The 22,135-nt window shown below is 40.3% G+C and overlaps 1 protein-coding gene across 1 annotated transcript; it reads left to right on the top strand.

Annotated features, from left to right (window-relative positions):
- The first annotated feature begins 9,834 nt into the window (after positions 1 to 9,834).
- On the top strand, positions 9,835 to 15,095 carry Cryba1 (crystallin beta A1). The gene is made up of 5 exons (XM_032914117.1): positions 9,835 to 9,893; positions 10,888 to 11,006; positions 12,600 to 12,741; positions 14,192 to 14,334; positions 14,815 to 15,095. The coding sequence occupies exons 1-5, from the start codon at positions 9,849 to 9,851 to the stop codon at positions 14,960 to 14,962; spliced, it is 597 nt and encodes a 198-aa protein (XP_032770008.1). The 5' UTR covers positions 9,835 to 9,848; the 3' UTR covers positions 14,963 to 15,095.
- Positions 15,096 to 22,135: the final 7,040 nt, after the last annotated feature.

The following is a 22,135-nucleotide window of genomic DNA, read 5'->3' as shown; positions in this document are numbered from 1 at the left end:
GACAACAGTCCAGTTCAGTAGAGTCAGGATTGAAAACATGAATCAGCAGCAAAGACAGCAAAGACAGCCAGGCCTCAGCCTTGGCATGAGTCAGCCAGAGAGACTGGAGGGACACCAGGAAAGGTGCTTCTCTCAGCGAAGTGAAGATCAGTGAACACTCGAGACCTACAAGCATTGTATAGCTAGCTCTATAAGCAAGCCAAGATCAACCCCCAATATTGTCCCTCAAGTCCTATTTATATCTTCCAAACATCACGTGTCCTCCATGGGTTTTGCTTCACAACATGTCTTGCCTTAGGATGTATGTCTGTCTCAGCTGCACTTACATGCTCATCTTACTCTACCAGTCAGCCCGAGTCCAAGCAACTGCAGCACACCACCAGAAGTTTTTATGGCAGAGTTTCTATGGAGTCCTGAAAAATGCAGCTCAACTACACAATGTGAGGCAAAGAATTCTTCATCACATGTTCTTTCACATACTTGCTTTAGCAGAACATCCTCTATCCTGTGTCTGCTTCAGCTAAACATTCTTTCATGACCTTAGTCTTTCACCTGTGTCCACTTCAGCTAAATAGTTCATGTGTTTGCCCCAGCAAAACACCATCCCACTGACTTTCCAAAGAACCTTAAGTTCCCATTTCACAGGAGGTTCAGAAATTCAAAGTCATCACTGGCTACATTAGGAGTTAGAGCCCAGCTTGCAGTACATGAAACCAACTTTAAGGCCCCATCTTTTGTTCAGACTCTGTCTTAACCAACTCCTACAAGTAGGGCTCCTGGATATTTGGCTTGAGTGGTACTGAAGGAGCCAGAGTTGGGGTCAATCTAAGGCCAGTGGGAAAATTCCACCACAAACCTCCAAGCACAAAGACCCCTCCCATCCAGAGAGTAGAGCTTATTTAGTGTCTAGAACACTGCAAGCCAACTATCAGAAAAAGCTACCTGTGACTCCCAACCAACCCTCCTTGGAAAGTCCAGAATGGTACACTGAGTTGATTCGAGTTGTTTCACTCCACCAAATGCTCATAGTATCTTGCCTAGTTACCATTGTGTAAATTCTGCCCCAATTGTTTGAATTCTGCCCTTATCAAAGGTATATAACTCCCTCTTAGAGTCTGCTCAGGGCCATATCCTTTTTGAAGTGGGGTGGCCCCAACATGTTGGAACAATAAAATTCCTCTTGCTTTTACATCAATCACTGCCTCTGTGAGTCTCAATCAAGAGGTCCCAGAAGAGGTTCAATGTGGATATCACAGGCCCATTTCTGAGAAAGAGCCATCAGAAGACAAACAGGTTGAAGTTAGTGACAATAGTGGCTATATGAAGTTAAGAACATTGTTGGGAATCATCTCTGTTGGATACAGTGGGGAGTTAACTGCTCATCTCTGAACCTGAAGACTGTCCTCAGCTGAATAGTGTGTGCCTAAAATGCACGTCTGTCTTGGACCTCAAATATGACCAGACTTGGAAATGGTATCTTTGAAGATAAAGTAATGGAAATTAAGTTGAGCTTACCCAGAATCAAGGATGATAGTAAATACAATGGCTGGTGTCCTTATAAAAAAGGCATGTGAGGGCTGGAGAGATTGTTCAATAGTAAGGAGCACTTAAGGCTCTTTCCTAGAACCATGTAGAGCAATTCATAGCCGCCTGTTACTCTAGCTCCAGGGGGATCCAGTGCCTCTGACCTCCTTGGACACCTGCTCATGTGAATATACCCAGACATAGACACATCCACTCACACATAATAAAAATAGTGTCTTGGTGCACACCATAAAATGAATCCTTTTTCTTCAGCATACTTCTTCTTCTTTTTTTTTTTTTCTTTTTTTTTTTTCGAGCTGGGGACAACCCAGGGCCTTAAACGCTTGCTAGGCAAGCACTCTACCACTGAGCTAAATCCCCAACCCCTACTTCTTTTTTTTCTTTTTCTTTTTTTTTTTTTCCTTTTTTCGGAGCTGGGGACCAAACCCAGGACCTTGTGCTTGCTAGGCAAGCGCTCTACCACTGAGCTAAATCCCCAACCCCAGCATACTTCTTTTTATGTGTATGAATGTTTTGCCTGCATGTATGTCTGTGTGCCACACATGAGCCTGGTTTTTGTGGAAGACAAAGAAGATGTGAAATCCCACAGAGATAAGAGTTTAAGGTGATTGTGAGCTGCCCAACATGAGTGCTGGGAACTCAACTTTGCTGAGCCATTTCTTCAGTCCATCAAATTAATCTTTAAAAAAAATAAAAGTGTAAGACTGGAGAGATGGCTCATCAGTTAAGAGCACTGACTGCTCTTCCAGAGGTCCTGAGTTCAATTCCCAGCAACCACATGGTAGCTCACAGCCATCTGTAATGAGATCTGATATCCTCTTCTGGTGTGTCTAAAGACAGCTACAGTGTACTTATATATAATAAATGAATCTTTTTTAAAATGTGTGTGTGGGGGGGGTGGGGATTTAGATCAGGGGTAGGGCGCTGGCGTCGGAGGGGCAAGGCGCTGGGTTCGGGCCCCAGCTCCAAAAAAAAAAAAAAAAAAAAATGTGTATGTGGGGTGTGTGTGTGTGTGTGTGTGTGTGTGTGTGTGTGTGTGTGTTGCAGGGTGTGAATTTCTGGGCATCGGCTATGCAGCAATATAAGAAACTTTTGTCTCTGGGAAGACAGGGTGTGAGCATGTAGAAAATTCTAGTAAATGTACTTAAGGAAGGTGCTGAAAACAGAACCAGTAAAGAAGTAGGTATTTTGTTTGTTTTTGGTTTTGAGACATGGTGTCACATAACCTAGGCTGGCCTCAATCTCCTGATCCTCTTGCCTCTACTTCCCCCAGTGTTGAAATGTGTATAGCCATGCTTGGCTAAAATTAGACATTAAATATATATATATTTTTCTCTCTTAATGGACACATAATAATTTTACAAATTTTTTGTTGTTTCTTTGAGTTAGAATCTCACTATACATGTAGCCCAGGCTGGCCTCAAACTCATGATCAACACTCCTATCTCAGCTACTTGAGTCCAAGTATGATGGACAGTGACATAAAACCCTGTCTATGAATGAATGAATGAATGAATGAATATTAAATAAAAGGAGTCAGTGGTACATTCTTCCATACTTATCCCTGTCTCAAAGAAGAAAATCCCCAAGACAAAATAAAAGCAACAACAAGACCGAAAACATGGGTGTTCAAAAAAGCACATACTGCTCTTGTAGAGGACCTGAGTCCTGTGTTCAGCATCCATGTCAGCTGGCTCACAACTGCCTGTAACTGCAGCTCTAGGGAATCTGATGCTCTCTTCTGGCTTCTACTGGTACCTGCATGCATGTGTGCCTCAGGTAAAATGACTCTCTGGGGCTGAAGAGATAGTTCAGTGATTAAGAGTGCTCACTGCTCTTGTAGAACACCTGGGTTTGGTTCCCAGCAAACACAACCATCTGTAACTTGAATTCCAGGGATCCAATACCTCTTCTGACTTCCATGGGGACATTCCTGCCCACACACACACACACACACACACACACACACACACACACATAGACACACACACACAGACATACACACATGCACACACACACATACACACATACACACACATATACACACATACACACATATACATTCACACACACACATGCACTTCACACTCACATACGCACATATACACATATACACACGCACATACATATATACACATACACACATACCCAGACATACACACACACATGCACACACATAGACATACACACATATACACACACATGCACACACACGCACACACATATACACAGACATACATACACATACACACACACAGACATACATACAGGCATATGCGCATACACACACATACACACACATATACACACATACACAGACATACACACAGACATACACACACATGCATACTCACATACACATACACTCACACGCACACACACATATACACATACACACACATGCACTTCGCACCCACATATGCACATATACACATATACACAGGCACACACACATATACACAGACATACATACGCATACATACATACAAACATACACATACATACTCACACACACACATATTAAATAGATGTGATTTTGAAAAGATGGTAAGTTTGTGATCTCTTTATTCTAATGCTGATCTGAAGTTTAAGTTAAACTGGTGTCCAGTGTTTTTCTCTTCCAGTTGAGCAGCCCTAAGGAAGAAGCAATCTACCACTGCTTGTCGGGAGTAGGGAGTGGGCTATGTCATCAACAGGACACATTCTACCTAGACACCCATTCTTGTATCAGTTTTATGGGTTCTATTGGAAGGAAAGTGGTTGGTCTGCAGAACTGAAAATCCCATGAGGCTGCACTGGACTAAAATGCTTGCAAGCCTGTCTCAAATGGAAGAAACCAGCCTTGGAGTTTGTTCTCTGGCCAGTGCACATATCTATCCATGCCTGGAGCAGAGGAAGCAGAAATTTGAGATGGCTCCCAAGTTCTCTGCTACTGCTTGGCCTTCTTGCCCTTTTCAAAATTATCCAGGCCCCAGATCTCCTTCCTGTTTAAAGACATAGAATGGGACCAGGGAGAAAATGTCCCCCGAGCAGGCCCTTGTGGGGGAGACAGGAGCTGACTGAATGCTGACAGGGCCCTTTGCTTTGTACCTTTCCTGCTGTGTCCAACAGAAGTGCTGCTCAGCTGCCTGGCCAGCCCCATTGTCCTTTCCACAATGTGCTGAGTCCAAGGGCTTCCCTGGCCCCATGGCCTGACTCCCCTACCCCTGGGCCCAGAGGCAAGGCCAGAGGGACAAGTCACCCATAAAATATGGTTGAACACCAACCAGCCCCAGGTTGCATGCACACGCACACACACTCACATACATGCACTTGCACAAGCACATAGGCAGGGTGCTGATAGAATGCACAAATAATAAAGAAAATTACTGGAAAACTGAATAACTATGGTCTTTTCCAATTCAAAGAAAACATTTATCTGACTTTTTTTCCCTAGAGTCTGTTCCTATTTCTTCTTGTCTCTATGAGACCCTAGCATAAGATGGAATCTTATTTGACACAATAAGACAGTTACTCTTTGCTGAGTTCTGAGTATCTAACACTGCCTTGATCACATCAACTGCCTTGTCTGACAGCTGTAGGTGGGCCAGCAGTGATCATCCAATGCCAGGCACCAGGCCAGAGAGGAAACAGCATGCTTGTTGCAGTCAAATAGACATGGGTTGAATCCCACTAGATTTCTTGGCTTAGAATCTAGCCTTCCAGTTACTCAGTTTACTCATCTGTAAAATAATTGCAGCATTGACCCATTTCATGAGGCTATCCTGAGAGGATCAGGAATAAAATGCCAGACTCATGGTCAGTGTGCTCTGTGCTGCAGTTACTAAGGATGAAGGATGAACAGGAAATTGTGAAACTCAGTCTGGGAAGAGATCACATACTGGTTCCTTTCTACTCCTTGGGTAGCCCTGGCCCTAAACTCCCTGAAAAGAGATGGGACTGGGAGCTGGGGTTTCCCGGCTGCCCTGGAGGTAAGATCCATGTAGGACAGGCAAAGCAGAGTCTCAGATAACAAGGAAGGAGGAATGGTCCTCATCTTTGTGAAGAGACATGGCTCAGGACGAGAGAGAGAGCTGGATATACAGTATTAACATACACAGGCCCTGGGATTGATTCCCATTATCATAAAAGAAGCCACAGCTCTTCAAACCCTTTTTGAAAACTTGGTAATTATCACAGGAGACCTCACAATCCTCAAGTTTCTGTGACATGAGGTGATAAAAGAAAAAATGTGTGTGGTGTGGGTGGGGTGGGGTTGGGGGTGGGGGTGGGGTGGCAGCCTCGGAATTCTCAGTGGACTTATGCCGATGGTTTGCACACTCACTGAAACACACACAGTCTCCCATGCAATGATTTTGTGTTTCCATTTCCTCTCTAAAATGAAAAATTAACCAAGTCAGTCTTTATTGAATCAACAACTCATTCGAATATAAAACTCTCCCCAAAGATCCTGAGAGTGAAAAAGAGCCCTAGGCAGTGCAGGCTGGATGAGAGGCTGTGCACAGTGGGGTGCCACGCAGTGAATTGTCACTCTTCCAGAGTCACGGGACACATTCATTTTCTCAAAATGGACTTGCCAAGCTAAATAGTAGATGCAGATAATTATGTCATATTTATTTTTCAAAAATAACTGTTTTCACGTATATAGTTTTTCAAAACAGGCTTTCTCTGTGTAGCCCTGGCTGTCCTGGAACTCACTCTGTAGATCAAGCTGGCCATGAACCCACAGGCCTAAACTCTGCCTGGAATTAAAGGTCATCACTGCCTGGCTAATATAAAAATATAAGGGGTTGGGGATTTAGCTCAGTGGTAGAGCGCTTGCCTAGGAAGCAAAGGCCCTGGGTTCGTCCCCAGCTCAAAAAAAAAAAAAAAAAAAAAGAACCAAAAAAATAAAATATATATATATATATATATATATATATATATATAAATGTAATCTTGTTGCTTAAAGTTCAAAGATTACAGAAAGATATACTGTGAAAAATTTTGTCCTAAATCAAGTGACTCAATTCCCTCTTTTGGATCCCAAAATTTCTAGTTTCTAAAGAAATTTCTACAAGGTGAGGCCATCTAAACCAGTCCAGGGATGAGGAAATGAAAGAAGAAATAGTTGACCAAAGAAATGTCGGTCTGGAAGGGAGAAAAGGACTAAGAAAAGGTGTGTGTGTGCAGAGGGGAGCAAACGGCTCAGCTGTGCTGGTAAAGGTGCTCCCTCTAAGCCCCGCAACAGAATTTAATCCTTGGAACACACGTGGTAGAAGGAGAGAACTGACTCTCACCAACAAGATGTTCTCTGACCACGCGCACGCTTGCGTGCACGTGCAGGGACACACACACACACACACTAAATACACATACACACAAAGTGATAACAAAAAAATCGTTCAGGTTATTAGCCCCCCCCTTTTTTAAAGATTTATTCATTTATTACATATAAGTACACTGTAGCTGTCCGCAGACACACCAGAAGAGGGCATCGGATTCCATTACAGATGGTTGTGAGCCACCATGTGGTTTCTGGGAATTGAACTCAGGACCTCTGGAAGAGCAGTCAGTGCTCTTAACGACTGAGCCATCTCTCCAGGCCCCAAAATCTTAAAAGTAAACTACAGTATTAAAGTGAATATTTAATTTAATAATACAAAGTGAGATTCGGGTCTACATGTCGACTGTAATTGAACTTCGTTCCTATCCAGCTGTGTATAGAATAATAGAGTAAGGAGCTTTGAGAAGATTTATGTTTTCTCAAAAAGGCTCAGTTTTATAAAAATACTTTCACTTATTTATTTTAGGTGTTTTGTTTTGTTGTTTTTGAAACAGAGTCTCACTATATAGCCTGGGCTGTTAAGGAACTTAATATATAGACCAAGCTGGCCCTGAAATCATAGAGATTCAACTGCCTCTGCCTCCTGGGATCAAAGTGCTGGGATCAAAGGCTTGCCCCAAAACTCTTGGTTTTTCTCTGTCTCTGTCTGTCTCTGTCTTTCTGTCTGTCTGTCTGTCTGTCTGTCTGTCTGTCTCTCTCTCTCTCTCTCTCTCTCTCTCTCTCCCTCTCTCTCTCTCTCTCTTTCTCTGTGTGTGTGTGTGTACACATACATATGGTCCATTTCGATGATTCTGATGTGTTTTATAGAATCTTTCAAGATTGTCAAACAGGATAGGGCCAAGCATTCACTATAGAACACTTCTGTCCTTAGTTCCCAGCCGCTCTGAGAAGATCTCCCTAGGCAGCCAGCCCTGCCCAACAGAAGGGCCTCTGCACTTCTGGAACCCTAAACAAAGCTCTGAGGGACACCTCCCCCAGTAGGCTGAGCCACTAAAGCTCTGGGGATCAGGAGAAACAAAGAGAGAGGGGAAAGAGAGTGCTGACAGAGCTGCTGGCCATCCTCTGCAGGACTATAAAGAGGGGATCCGGAGAGGAAGCTGCACCAGATGGAGACCCAGACTGTGCAGCGGGAGCTGGGTGAGTAAGGCCTTGACAGTGCCTTTATTTTTCCTTTCCTTGACAGACAGATGCAGAGGAAGAACCAGTTGTATCCTGCCTAGAGGTTAGAACCTGTGGGAGAAAAAGAAAGTGGGGGACAGCTTTAGTAGTTGCTTTTGCAATAACTACATTCTTAGAAATCAAGACTGGGCATCAGCAGGTTATTGGACACAGGATGGGTGTAGCAAGGAAGAGATGCTGCTTATTTGGAGGCTCCACATAGAAATACCAAAATTTTCATGCATTCGCTCCTGGGCTGGATGCCAGAGTAGAATCCTCCATGTTGATTCTGGGTCTACAAACCTGATATGCATCTGCCAGTCTTCTTTCTCCCTTTCCTTCCCTCACCCTTCTCCTCATTGGACCGCTAATGATAAGTGCTTAACTTCTTCTTTTTTTTTTCGGAGCTGGGGACTGAACCCAGGGCCTTGTACTTGCTAGGCAAGCGCTCTACCGCTGAGCTAAATCCCCAACCCCAGTGCTTAACTTCTATCGCCGTTGATCCTCATTCATAAAATGGGGTAGTGATGGTATTTGACTTGTGCTGACTAGATATATTATTCAAGCAATGCAGGGTCTGACATCGAGTAAGCCTTTGGCTTTTCAAGACAGAGTTTCCCTGTGTAGCCCTGGTAGCCTGAAAGTCATTCTGTATACCAGACTGGCCTTGAACTCACAGAGATCTACACAGTACTAGGAATTGAATCTGAGGGTTCACACCCATGTTGAGCAAGCACTCTAGCACTGAGCTATATTCCCAACCACACCTCCCCCTCCTTTTTTGATACTAAGTTTCACTCTGTAGCCCTAGTGAGCCTGGAACTCACAGCCCTTACTTATTAATTTGAGACAGAGTCTAAGTGATCCAACTAGGTCTTGAATTTGCAATCCTCCTACCTACTATTTCAAATAGCAGGCATTAATTTCAAATTACTCTCTGCCCCATCTCACCACAGCTTTAGCATGAGCCTGTATCAGTCACACAGGAATGTCCAGCCCTGCTATGGAGATGCTGACCCAGTGTACATTCAGTAGTGATATAGATGAGTACTATGATGCGTGCTGAAAAGTGAGGGAGAAGTCAAACTCTGCAGGCTGGAAAAGGCAGAAGGGTCTTGAGGAAGCAAGGCCAAAAATCTAGGTCTATGAGAGAGGAGATGGCGGCATGGACATGCAAAATTGGTCAGTTTGGGTCCTGGGAAGACACAAAGGGTTGGAGTACAGGCTGCATTTTCATCAGTGACAGGTGAGGTGGAAAATTCTGACCCCGCTGACTGAATGACTAGAGACACGGAGTCTAGACAGTTGCCAGGGAGATGCAGGCAAGCAAGAGGACAGAAGGGATATTTATCAAGAGTACCATATGCTTTCACAGATCTTTATCTGTATTACTTTTCTTTTCCTTTTTTTCTTTTTTTCGGAGCTGAGGACCGAACCCAGGGCTTTGTGCATGGTAGGCAAGCGCTCTACCACTGAGTTAAATCCCCAACCCCTACTTTTCTAATCTTTTTTTTTTTTTTTTTTTTTATTATTAACTTGAGTATTTTTTTTATACATTTCGAATGTTATTCCCTTTCCCCGTTTCCGGGCAAACATCCCCCCCCCCCCCACTTTTCTAATCTTTATAGTGACTGTGTGTAAAAGGTTTGTTGATAGAAAACCTGAGGTTTTGGTAGTAGCCCCAGAGGCAGGATCTCAACCAAAAATCTGGGACTGTAAGCCTCTTTCCTCATTACTCCTGTGATATGGCTAAAGAGATCTATCTTAGTCACATCACTGGTATGTATCCTCTCTTCCAGAAACCATTCCAACCACAAAGATGGCTCAGACCAACCCTATGCCAGGGTCCATGGGGCCATGGAAGGTAAGCTGGGCCAACCACATAAAAAATGAAAGGATCCAACAGGGCAGGGCTGAGGTACTGGCACACAGTAGCTTCCAGGCTGTACTTATTCCTGAAATAGTGCCCGTCCCAAAACCAAAAAAAAAAAAAAAAAAAAAAAAACAAACCAAACCAAACCAGTTCTGTAGGAGGAAGGGTCAATCTGACACCTAGACACTGTTGAAAGGCAGTTTTCCTGATGGGTGACTCTGGAGGTCCATGATGGATAGATGATGATGCTTGTTTCCTAGGCCAATTCTAGCTTGCCATTAGGTCTCCCAAAAGTCATGGGATGCAGGCCCCTCTTCTCAATCTGATGTTGGATTTGGTTATGAGCTGAAGTGGCAGATCCCAGGTCTGTCACTACTCCCCTAACACTTAATCCTTTCCTCAGTTGTCAACTCTGACCCAAGTTCACAGTTTGGGGAGCTTGTCAGATCAGGAACCAGGTTCTAGTTGAAAGGATGAAAAATTCATCACAATCCTCCCTTAATGCCTTAGAAGCAAATAAAAAAAAAAAAATCCGGGGGAGGGGGATGTTTGCCCGGAAACCGGGAAAGGGAATAACACTCGAAATATATATAAGAAATACTCAAGTTAATAATAATAAAAAAAATATAAAAAAAAAAATCCATAAGGTGCTTCCAGAAGTCCCAAAATCCTGACCTCTGGGTCACATAGGAACAGGACAGTTGGTGAAATCAGAGTTCACAAGGCCTTGATCTATGAATTGAATTCTGTGTTGTCCCTGGAACACCATTTCCATCATAAACTTAGCCTGAACATGTTAATGTTCACTGAGCACTGGTATCAACTTGAACCCCTTTTTGCCCTGACTACACTGGAAGAGACCTTATCGGGTAGCCTGGGTTATAGCTAGTGATGAAATCACAGGATAAACAGATGGTCTTAACTTATACCCCTATTCTTACTGCTGTACCTGGTTCTCTTCTTTGTCTCATTCAATCCCATTCAGATAACCATCTATGATCAGGAGAACTTCCAGGGCAAGAGGATGGAGTTCACCAGCTCCTGCCCAAATGTCTCTGAACGTAGTTTTGATAATGTCCGGTCACTTAAGGTGGAGTGTGGCGCGTGAGTATGAGTACCAACAGAGCTTCAGGACCTTTTCAGATAGATCTCTTTAGACATGGTACCATTTGAGTAAGGATCTAGGAAGATGCTCCCCAGATGCCAATCATTTTTTAGAGAGAGGTGTTTTATTTTTCTAAAGATCACTACAAGCCCAATTAAGTAACTCAAAGCTAGGGGTGATGTTCACACCCCAGACCTGCAATGAGGCAGGACAGTAATTGTATGTATGCTTTTGAAGTCTATAGGTTACTTGTTTTTCTTGCCCGCATAAAATAGGGAAAGGATTTCTTTGTGTAACCCTGGCTGTCCCAGAACTCTCTCCAAAGACCAGGCTGGCCTCAAACACATAGATCCTCCTGCTTCTGCCCCCAAAGTGCTGGGGTTAAAGATGTGAACCACCACTGCTCTACTAAAAGAAACAATGGGGCTGGAGAGATGGCTTAGTGATTAAGAGCACTGACTGCTTTTCCAGAGGTTTGAGTTCAATTCCCAGCAACCACATGGTGGCTCACAAACATCTATAAATAAATCTTATAAAAACATCTGGTGTGTCTGAAGACAGAGACAATGCACTCATATAAATAAAATTTTAAAAAAGAAACAAAACCTCAAGGTTACAGAGGCATTATTAGTTTTCAGTGTTCCAGAAATTTCCTGATAGTCAATGTTGGTGAGAACCTTTGGCTTTTGTCTTCTGATTTTTGGCAGGCTGACCCAGGTGTAAACCCACACTAGTACTCTCTCACTGGCCTATGCAGATGTGGCTTTGCATGTGATCAAGCTTCCACAAGCTGCTCTGTACCAAAATGGAGCTCTTCAGCCCTTTAGAATAGGCAAATAGCTTCAATAAATAAGACTAGGTTGGGGGCTGGAGAGATGGCTCAGTGGTTAAGAGCACTGACTGCTTTTCCAGAGGTCCTGAGTTCAATTCCCAGCAACCACATGGTGGCTCACAAACATCTATAAATAAATAATTAAAAAAAAAAAAAAAGACTAGGTTGTTAATTTAGGATGCTCCACTAACAAGGTGAAGTATGAACAGCAAGAGGAAGAACCTTCAAACTAATAAACAAAGAGAGGAACTGGAGAGGTGGTTCAGACGTTAAGAGTGCAGGCTGCTCTTCCAGACGTCCTTAATTCAGTTCCCAGCAACCACATGACTCATAACCACCTATAATGAGATACGATGCCCTCTTCTGGTATGCAAAGATACATACAGGCAGAAAACTGCACACATAATAGATCTTAAAAAGAAAAGAAACAAGTACAGATACCCAGTCCCATCATGTTATTGCTCTTAGGAAGAGACTTATAAGCTCTGGAGCCATAGAAATGGTCACTGGATCATCAATCTGAAACTTCAGATGGGGGGGGGAGTATCACTAAAATGGGAATAGAGCTTTGTTAATACACATTACTAGGGGCCCTCTATCTTCAGTGGTTATGTTCAAAATATATTTCAAAACCTGTTCATGAGTGTTCACTAGTGATAGTCCTGGTATTTTATCCCACTATAAGTACTCAAAAGAGGCCTTCTCCCTAAGGCCATATAGGTTTTGAACACCATGAACAACCACTACTTATTTTTGGCAGCTGGATTGGTTATGAGCACACCAGCTTCTGTGGGCAACAGTTCATCCTGGAGAGAGGAGAATACCCTCGATGGGATGCCTGGAGTGGGAGCAATGCCTATCATATTGAGCGTCTCATGTCCTTCCGACCCATCTGTTCTGCTGTGAGTCTGAAATTTCCACTTCTCTTGCATTGGGGTGGGGTAAGGATGAGGTCAGACTGGTATTTGTGTTAAATGTACTAGGATGAAAGTAAAGAATGAAGGATGCCTTTCCAATCTACCACTTGATATTCCCCCTTATGCTAAAAAAAGAGGCTCTTCTTACTGGGGCAAGAAGCACATACTCAAGATCAAATTGTTAGTTAAAGGATGAGTGAGAAACTACTTACATGTACTAGAAAGTAAATTTATGCCATCTAAATTGGAGTGTGTTTAGGTTCCACTGAAGAACCAGGTTAATGTTTAAGTACAACTTCACTAAGTACTGTATAGGAAGGTCTTCCAATATCACTTCGCTACATTCATATGTAAAATTTTAAGATCAGGTATTGTTCAACAATTAGGTTGCATTCTAAATTAAGTCTTAAAACTTAACTCTATCTTTTAAAATGATGTAATTTTTTTTTGTGAATTATACTATTTGCAAATAGAGAAGCATCTATTTCTGTTTCCGAGATCATATAAACTGCTTAACCATTACAAAATATTTTTTACACTATTTGTCCACATTTAAAATAAGTAATTTCTTCCCGAAACTTAGGGAACAATTCATCATTCCTTTCAGTTCCTTAATAAAGTCCAGTTTTCCACTAAGCTCTCATTTAGGACTGAACTGGCCAAACTTGGTCTTGTTTTTCTAATTTTGAAAAACCTTATTTGTATTGCCATTTACTCATTGTTGACAAGAGTACCTGACTTGGGGTTGGGGATTTAGCTCAGAGGTAGAGCGCTTGCCTAGCAAGCGCAAGGCCCTGGGTTCGATCCCCAGCTCCAAAAAAAAAAACCAAAAAAAAAAAAAAAAAAAAAAGAGTACCTGACTTAAAGGGCTAGCTCATGGTTTGAGTAGACTGAATCTGGAGCTGCGGTGAGGTAGAGCAAGGCAAACAAAAGGAATAGTGGCAGATATCAAGGTCTAAGAACATATAAGGCAGCTCACAGCCAGTTCTCCACAAATATTTTACTTCAGGAATAAGGTGTGCAGGAACTACCTTCTTCAGTACTAAATCACCATGTTCCTCCTCCAACATGGTGGCCCCATGACAGTCTAGGGTACCCAGCAACTTTTGAGTAAAAATGTTTATGCAGAAACCAACCAACCATTAGATCTTTAAGAGTTGAAAATGGTTCTGATTTTGGGAGTGACACTTGCCTGGGCTAGAAACTTATCAAATATGTTCTAATGATTCTTAGGTTTAGTTCTCTACCTCCAACTCAAAAGTTCTAACTATCTCTGCTTGGGATTAAAGGTGTGTAGCATGAACTGCCCAGCTGAATTTTCTCTTATAAATCCCTGTTAATCCAACAATGACGTTATGCCAGAAAATGAGTTTAATACTAACTTGTTAAGCTAGAATAACTATACTACTAAGGTCTTTAAACTTCTGGATTATAGAATCATAAAGAGTCTAAGATCACCATCTTTGAGAAAGAGAACTTTATTGGACGCCAGTGGGAGATCTGTGATGACTACCCTTCCTTGCAAGCCATGGGTTGGTTCAACAATGAAGTGGGTTCCATGAAGATACAGTGTGGAGCGTAAGTACAAAATAAGGTTGAAGCACATTTCAAAGATTGTAAATATTAAGACATCGGGGGTCATGGTTTACTAGATGCCATACACTGGCAAACTGATACTGATCTGAAATGCTTTGCTCCAGCTACCACTTTATCTTTCTCAACTGGATATCTGTAGAAGCGGTTACTCTGACACCTCTATTTCTTTTCTATTTATTTTACATATTAAGTACGCTGTAACCTCTTTAGATATACCAGAAGAGGGCACTGAATCACATTATAGATGATTGTGATGTGGTTGTTGGGTATTGAACTCAGGGCCTCTGGAAGAGCAGATAGTGCTCTAAATCACTGAGCCATCTCTCCAGTCCCCTTCATTTTTTCATAAGGCTAATCATTTATCAGTTGGGACCTACTAATGACATGACATTGAGAGGACTCTGGTTCTGGGGTTTACGTTCTTACCAGATTTAATAATGTAATGTACTTCGACTTTTCTAGTTGGGTTTGCTACCAGTATCCTGGATATCGTGGTTATCAGTATATCTTGGAATGTGACCATCACGGAGGAGACTACAAACACTGGAGAGAGTGGGGAACTCATGCTCAGACTTCTCAGATCCAATCAATTCGCCGAATACAACAATAGTAGAGTCAAAGATTCAAAATTCCTCAAGCATGAAAACTTACTAAGCATTCTAGAATTTTATGTTCTGCCCAGACACTGCATCCAAATGTTAGCGCTAAAATCCACAATAAATGTCATTTAAAAAAAAAAGTGCCTTAGAGACTGATTCAAATACTTTGTACAAATCTCTTTTGTGGCTATTTGGGGGAGAGGGGGCTTCATTTTTTTTTTTAAGGTTATTTTGGGGCTGGAGAGATGGCTCAATGGTTAAGAACACTGACTGCTCTTCCAGAAGCCCTAAGTTCAAATCCCAGCAACCACATGGTGGCTCATAACCATCTGTAATGAATTCTGATGCCTTTTTCTGGTGTGTCTGAAGACAGTGACAGTGTACTTACATATAGTAAATAAATCTCTAAAAAAGATTATTTTATGTGAGTACAATGCCACTCTCTTCAGAGACACCAACAGAGGGTTTCGGATCCTATTAGATGAGCCACCATGTGGATTCTGGGAGTTGAACTCAGGACCTACAGAACAGTCAGTGCTCTTAACTGCTGAGCCACCTACACAGCCCTTGTGGCTATTTTAAAAGACAAGTGGTGAAAATAAAAACCCAAACCACCTAGCAGTGGTAACATAAACATGCCTCCCCCCCACCTTGGAGAGGTTTAATAAGAGTAGAAAAGAGGGGGCTGGGGATTTAGCTCAGTGGTAGAGCGCTTGCCTAGCAAGCGCAAGGCCCTGGGTTCGGTCCCCAGCTCCGAAAAAAAGGAAAAGGAAAAAAAAAAAAAAAAAAAAAAAAGAACATGGCATATAAACTTTTAATCCCAGCAATGGGGGGAGGCAGATGCAGGTAGATCTGAGTTTGATTGAGGCCAGCCTGGTCTATATACAGTGAGTTCCAAGACAACCAGAGTTATAGTATGAGACCCTGTCTCAAGAAAAGAGACAATAATCAGTTATCTTTAAGACTGAAGCTCTTTGCAACAAATAACATTTGGAAAATAGTCAAAAGCCACAAATCCTACCTAAATTTTCAGAAAGGAATTTAAAATTTAAAGTACACACAAAAATAACACAAACACCTCAAAAACTTTTAAATTTTTTTTATTCAACAATGTACACTTATTGTCTTATTTGATCTACAAATCTCAAGTTTTTCTGATAAAATAAGTAAATCTGAGTATGGTTGTAGAGTGTAATTTTGTATTTTTAAAACACTGAACATTAAGTAAGACATTAATAAAGGAAGATCATGTAACTGACACTTCCTTGGAATTCATAACATCAGCAACAGCTTTAGTAAATACCTAAGCAGTTAGTTATTTAGCAAAAACAGTAAATTTCTGGTCACTGTTCTTCTATCTAGAAAAGACCTACTTTTATTATTTTTTAAACTGGGCAAAACAGGTATTGAAAAAAATTTCAGCAGGAAAGGGCCAACATCTTCTAACATAACTGTAATGTACTAATTATCCTTTTCCAAAATTAAAAGGCAACCCAGTTCATGAATAAATGTCTGCACACTTTAGTTCTCCAATACATTTACTATGTTGTTGCCATGCAGGCCAATCTGGCTCTGAACTCACAATCCTCTTGCTTGAGCCTTCTGGTTGCCAGGATTACAGATGTAATCAACTACTAATAGATATTCAAAATCCATCCAAGCTGTTTGCTACTGCCTTTGTTTTTAAGATTATGCATCACTGACCACATTTTGAAACTCTACTAGGTTTTGTTATAATCATCACTATGAACAAACAGAATTTTTGCTGTCTTTTCAAAGTCAACAAGATGAAAGAGAAGTAACCCTCTTTTAGATAGACAAAACTATAAAATGAAATATATCTTATATCTGGGAGCCTGGGGGAAAACACCATTGGTAATGTCTTCTACTTAACTCATCTATGAATGTCCTAAGGAAATCACCAAAGTTATCTGTTATAAGATGAATGACAACATCTGGCCAGCACATCTATACAACCTTGTAAGTGCACACTTCATGTAAGTGAAACTACTCAGTACATGCAACTGCAGTGAATTAACCAAACATGCCCAACTTCTCAACTCACTCACATCAGCTTGGGCTTTTAAAAATACCTTTAAAACAATTGTGTTTTGACTTTTAAACTGAATGACTTTAATTTCAAACTATCCAGTTAATCAAATTCATGTTAAAGCAATAAAAGTTAATAAAAAGCTACCCTACCTTTAAACCAGCTTTAAGACATAAAATTGTCCGAGCTTCATATGGCAAAGGTCTTTCCTTCATTTTAGTTTGAATGACTTTCCATTTCTTTTTCATAAATATTCAAAATTTCACTGAGAAGAGCATTGGATCCAATGGTTTATAAAGCTGATACAACTGCCCTGTTTGAAGAAAAGCCCTTTAACAGATACAGGTTAAGCTCTCACTTCAGCTGAACTTTATTCAGTGGTTGCCAGTTTTCCTCCCTTTAGTTCCACTGATGAGCTAGCCCAGAATTATAACTTTGAACCATGTTTCCAAAGATGGTAAAGCTACGAACAGCAAAATGACAGATTACTTTTGGTAATGACACACAGATTAAACTTTCAGAACATGTGCATAGCTTTATTCATCTACTTAAATCTAACCTTTCACGGAGCTTCGGCAAACTGAGTGTGCAAAATGCATTTCTAAAACGTAATGCAAGCAAAGCTTTTCACATTTACACTGGCAGGAAATACAGAAACTAACAAGTCACATTAGGGAGAGTTCAGATCTGTCTTTGTTTTTTGTTTTTTAATGACAAGAATTGCACAGTTTATTATTTTGAGACAAGTGTTGTAGACATGAATATTTAAAATCCCTAAGCAAGGTGCTTCAACAATAAAATCTGTTGGAATGAGCGAGTAACTTGGAATAAAGCTCACAAAGAATCCCAAATTAACGTGGACAGCCATCATTTCCTGTATTTTTTGCAAACAATGCTTTTAATAATACCTTTTATAACACTAAAGGAGACAGCAAGCTGAAACTTTTTTCAAAGCACACAAAGAAACGGTACTATCACATTACTTGAAGGTGGTGTTGAGGGTGGGGGTAGGTAGTGAAGAACCTTTTTTACTATTTCCCACTACAGAGCAGCCACTAACTGACTAAAAACGGAGGGAAAAAAATAAGTGAAAAAAAAGCAAGTCACTTCCCCAGTTTATAAAAGAGTTCCAGTTTGACAAGATCTATAACTTTAAACAGAGAGCACCAGAGTTGGGCAATAGAATGAACATTTCAACTGCATAAAAATCAGTGAGGTGGTAAGAACCATCAACATTTCAGGCATTAATACATGGCCTTTCCAAAGTTAATATACATGCAAGGCACACTGATATAAAAATAGATCTCTGGCCAACAAATATATTAAGTAAGCAAATTAAAATTTTGGCTCTGTAATATTGGCAACATCAAAATATAACCAGATAGCTTTGGACCACACATCATTCTCATATTCCTCCACCTCATTTGGTGTCCTTCCTCTATACTTTTTGGGTTTTTTCTCCTTCATGTTTGAGTATGTGCTTGCGAAGATATTTTACTTTGTCAAGTAGCATTCTTATATTTTACCTTTGAACATATACTAGAGAAGCAGAATAGTTGGGAGCTTGTTAACTAAATTAAATATGATAGGTGCAGGGCAACATTACTTCTCTGATAAAATTGTAACAAACAAAAAACAAAACAAAACGCAGCTTACTGAGAACTAAAAACAAATGAAATGATTTCCTCTAATTCTTCCCAAGTCTTTTTGAAGCAGAGGGAATAATAGAAACAAAGCTATAACTATTTTCAGTAGTAGAAGACACTTTAAGGCCAAAATATAATATTAACCAAAAATTTATTTCCTAAGTTACTGTCCCCTTCATAAGTCAACACAAACTACAGACTACTTTACTGACTCACTCCTGAAGAGAATAATAAACTCTGTTCACTTTTGTTAGTGGCTGTGCTACCAAAAAAAGGTATTAAAGCAACCTATGGTATATAGTAATGTTAAAAAGTGCATCACATTCTTGATTTTCAGTTTCCCATAGCAGCAGCAGCAGCAGCAGCAGCAGCAGCAGCAGGCGTAATCTAAGACAAAACAGTTGTTTTCATTCTAAAGATGCAATACCTAATGAAATGTATTAAAGATTGTGAAAAATTATCTACAAAAGATAAATGCAAACAGACTTAATAGACAAGAAGAACTTAAGGTATTCGTTCATATTTACATATTAAAACCATTTTGTTAACACCAAATCTTTACAATTAGTAAAAGAAATATGCATTTTAGGAATAAGAGATGTTACTAAAGCAGTATTCATTTTGGAGCCTTTGTTTAGCACCTGAGGAAAGGGGTCTATATAGAAAGCTATTGTAATGTTGATCTAAGTTGTTTGGTCTGTAGATTAAAATGACTACAATGAAAGCAAAATTCAACTAGGGGAAACACTTTTAACTATTTCAAATAAGGCTGTTAAAATACATTGCCAGGTTTAGTGGCAACCCCAGCACTCTGGAGGCAGAGGCAGGCAGATCTGAGTTTGAGGCCAGCCTAGTATATAGAGCAAGCTTCAGGCTACCCAGGACTACACTGTGAAACCTGTTATCTTCCCCCTCCCCAACAAAACAAAAATTCAAACAGAGACCTACATGTTAAAAAATGGCTTCAGAAGTCTGGACAGAACAAAATTTTCTAAATAGGAAATGTTTGAACCAGCAACCCTACTACAGCTTAGGGTGTCTTTTGAGTTTCAGTCCATATCTGAGTCCTCATAATACAATAGTATAATACACTACTGCTGCTTTGCTGGGCATCTTACGGAGAACGTAAAACTCACTACTGCTGGCATCTAATAATTGCCTCAAGATCTCTCTTAAAACTCGGTGAGTAGATCAGTCCTTGAGTGGAGTTGATAATTAATCATTTTTTATACCTACAGAATGGTCTTGCAACTCACATATCTATATCTAGGTGTTCATAAGCATTTTAAGATACCCACAGCAGAAGCCCACCTTCCTCAACACAGAAATATATCAATACTTTTGAAGGGAAATCAGTAATGGCGTTCAGGCCTTATGTTCTTCTGGCCATCTTTAAGCAGCTACTTATGCTTTTACTCGTCCTGTGCTTTCTTCTAGGAGACTGGGGAAGTAAATCCCATCCTTTTCTAATACAGTCCTATCAAAAACCACTCTGGCAGGCATACATCAACAGGTCTTACAGAAATAATTCTCCACATATCTGGTCCACTACACTATACTAGTTCGACTGGTTAATATATAAAAGGAATTGTAATATTTGAAAATATGGTCAAGTGGTATAAAATCCTTAGCAATTAGCACACTAAGTAACTTGAGAGAAACCTCATCATCACCATCACTACATTCAGACAGGTTTTTAAACTGCGCCAGGTCTTCAATTTCCTTGCATGTGCCCGTCTGGTGCAAGTTCATATCACATGTCTTTAACCTCAACCCCCCCCCCCAAAAAAGAATGCTTTTGGTGAAGGCTGGCAACAAATCTAACAGCCAAGTGTGCAACTACTGTTGATGTGTCCTATTTTGTGAAGAAACAACTGCCTATCAGTTCAAGATTTACCTTATTTTCTCTAAAAACTGTCACTTGAAAAAAAATTACAGCACTGGTTTTTATTTTTCTTTTGCAGATTCAGAGTGGTAACTAGGAAAGCAGATGGAGGACAGGGGAAAAAAGGTGTCACTACCAAATTTTTAAGATATTGGCTATCCCCTCCTAGGAAGCAGAGGGCAGGCTACATAGACACCATAAAAACTTTATTGATGTGAAGGTTCATTACTAAGGTTAGCAGAAACACTATGCAATTAACTTCAGGCTGTTGAAGTGAGGACGAATAGAGAAAAGATAAATACACCCTGTCTTTTGTGGGGAAGGAAGATTATTCAAGACTTTTACACAAAATTGAGTGGTGACATAAAAACTACAATCAAGACAAACTGAAAAGGAAATCATCACCCATAATTAGTTTCTTAGCTATTAAAAAAATAGGCCATGATTTCATCCTTAGTGCCATTTTTCTAGTACTACCCTTGAAGGATTTAAACCACCCGACTTTATTCCGTGTAATGAAAACAAATGGCACAAAATAAATACGAGTTTCATTCTCTGAATACTAATATAATGTCTTACACATTCATTTACTAATTCTTAGTATCTTCATCTTTCCCCAACATACAAGCACCCCAACATACATACATCCACACACACACATCTTTTTCAGTCTTTTAAATGGAGGGATGTTAAAAATCCCCTCTAGACTGTATTTGGTTTATGCTACAGTACTAATACTCTGAGTTGAAGGAAAATTCTTTATACCAACAACATACTGTTATTTAAATGTGCTAAATTAATCACAGCTGATGTTTCTTTAGAAGCTTACACACACAAAAAAAATCAGAAAACAGATGAACTCGTAAGACATTTTTTTAATAAGTGCTCTGTAAGGAATTGTGTGAGGACCTAAGGAGAAAGATTGAGACAAGTATCAAACAGCACAAAAGATATCTGTCCCAAAGTCCTGCTTGTACTGAGGCAATTAAGTCCATTAACCCAATGTCCAAAAAATACTGACAGTTAATATGATGGACCATTAGGGATCCCAGAAAGTTTAAGAGACATTTCTAACTACTATATATGTGTATATATATATATATACCTCTAACCACATTATCAAGAAAATTTCAGTGGAGAAATCAAAGTGAAATGTTGCATTGTCTCATTTAGAGGAAGTGAGATTCTCAACCCTTGGACAGAGAAAGGGTACATTCTCTTTAGCTTCTCTGCACAGCAGCCTGAAAGTTATGGAAAAGAATTATGAAAGTGAAGGCCTTTAAAGGTACTAAGTATTACTTCTAAGTTAAAATCCCAATTCAGGAAACTGGATTTTTTTTTTTTCATTTTAAGTATGTTCATTCAACCTTGTATGCCATAAACCTAGGAAGTATTTTTTTGTTCTTTTGTTTTTGTGATTTGTGCAACAGACCAACTTTAAAATTCCAGGCAAGCAAAACGGACACTTAAAAAAAGTGGGGTAAGGATTCAGCCCTAAGGCGACAAGTGGTCACACAAGGCAATTAAACACACGGCAGAACTTTAAAACCTATAAAACAAACTGGAGCCTCGTTTTTCTTTAATCAAAATTTTTTTAACTTTT

This window comes from Rattus rattus, chromosome 9, assembly GCF_011064425.1.
Source record: "Rattus rattus isolate New Zealand chromosome 9, Rrattus_CSIRO_v1, whole genome shotgun sequence".
NCBI lineage: Eukaryota > Metazoa > Chordata > Mammalia > Rodentia > Muridae > Rattus > Rattus rattus.
The sequence above is the reverse complement of the archived record's forward strand: the minus strand, read 5'-3'. Positions and strand labels throughout refer to the sequence as shown.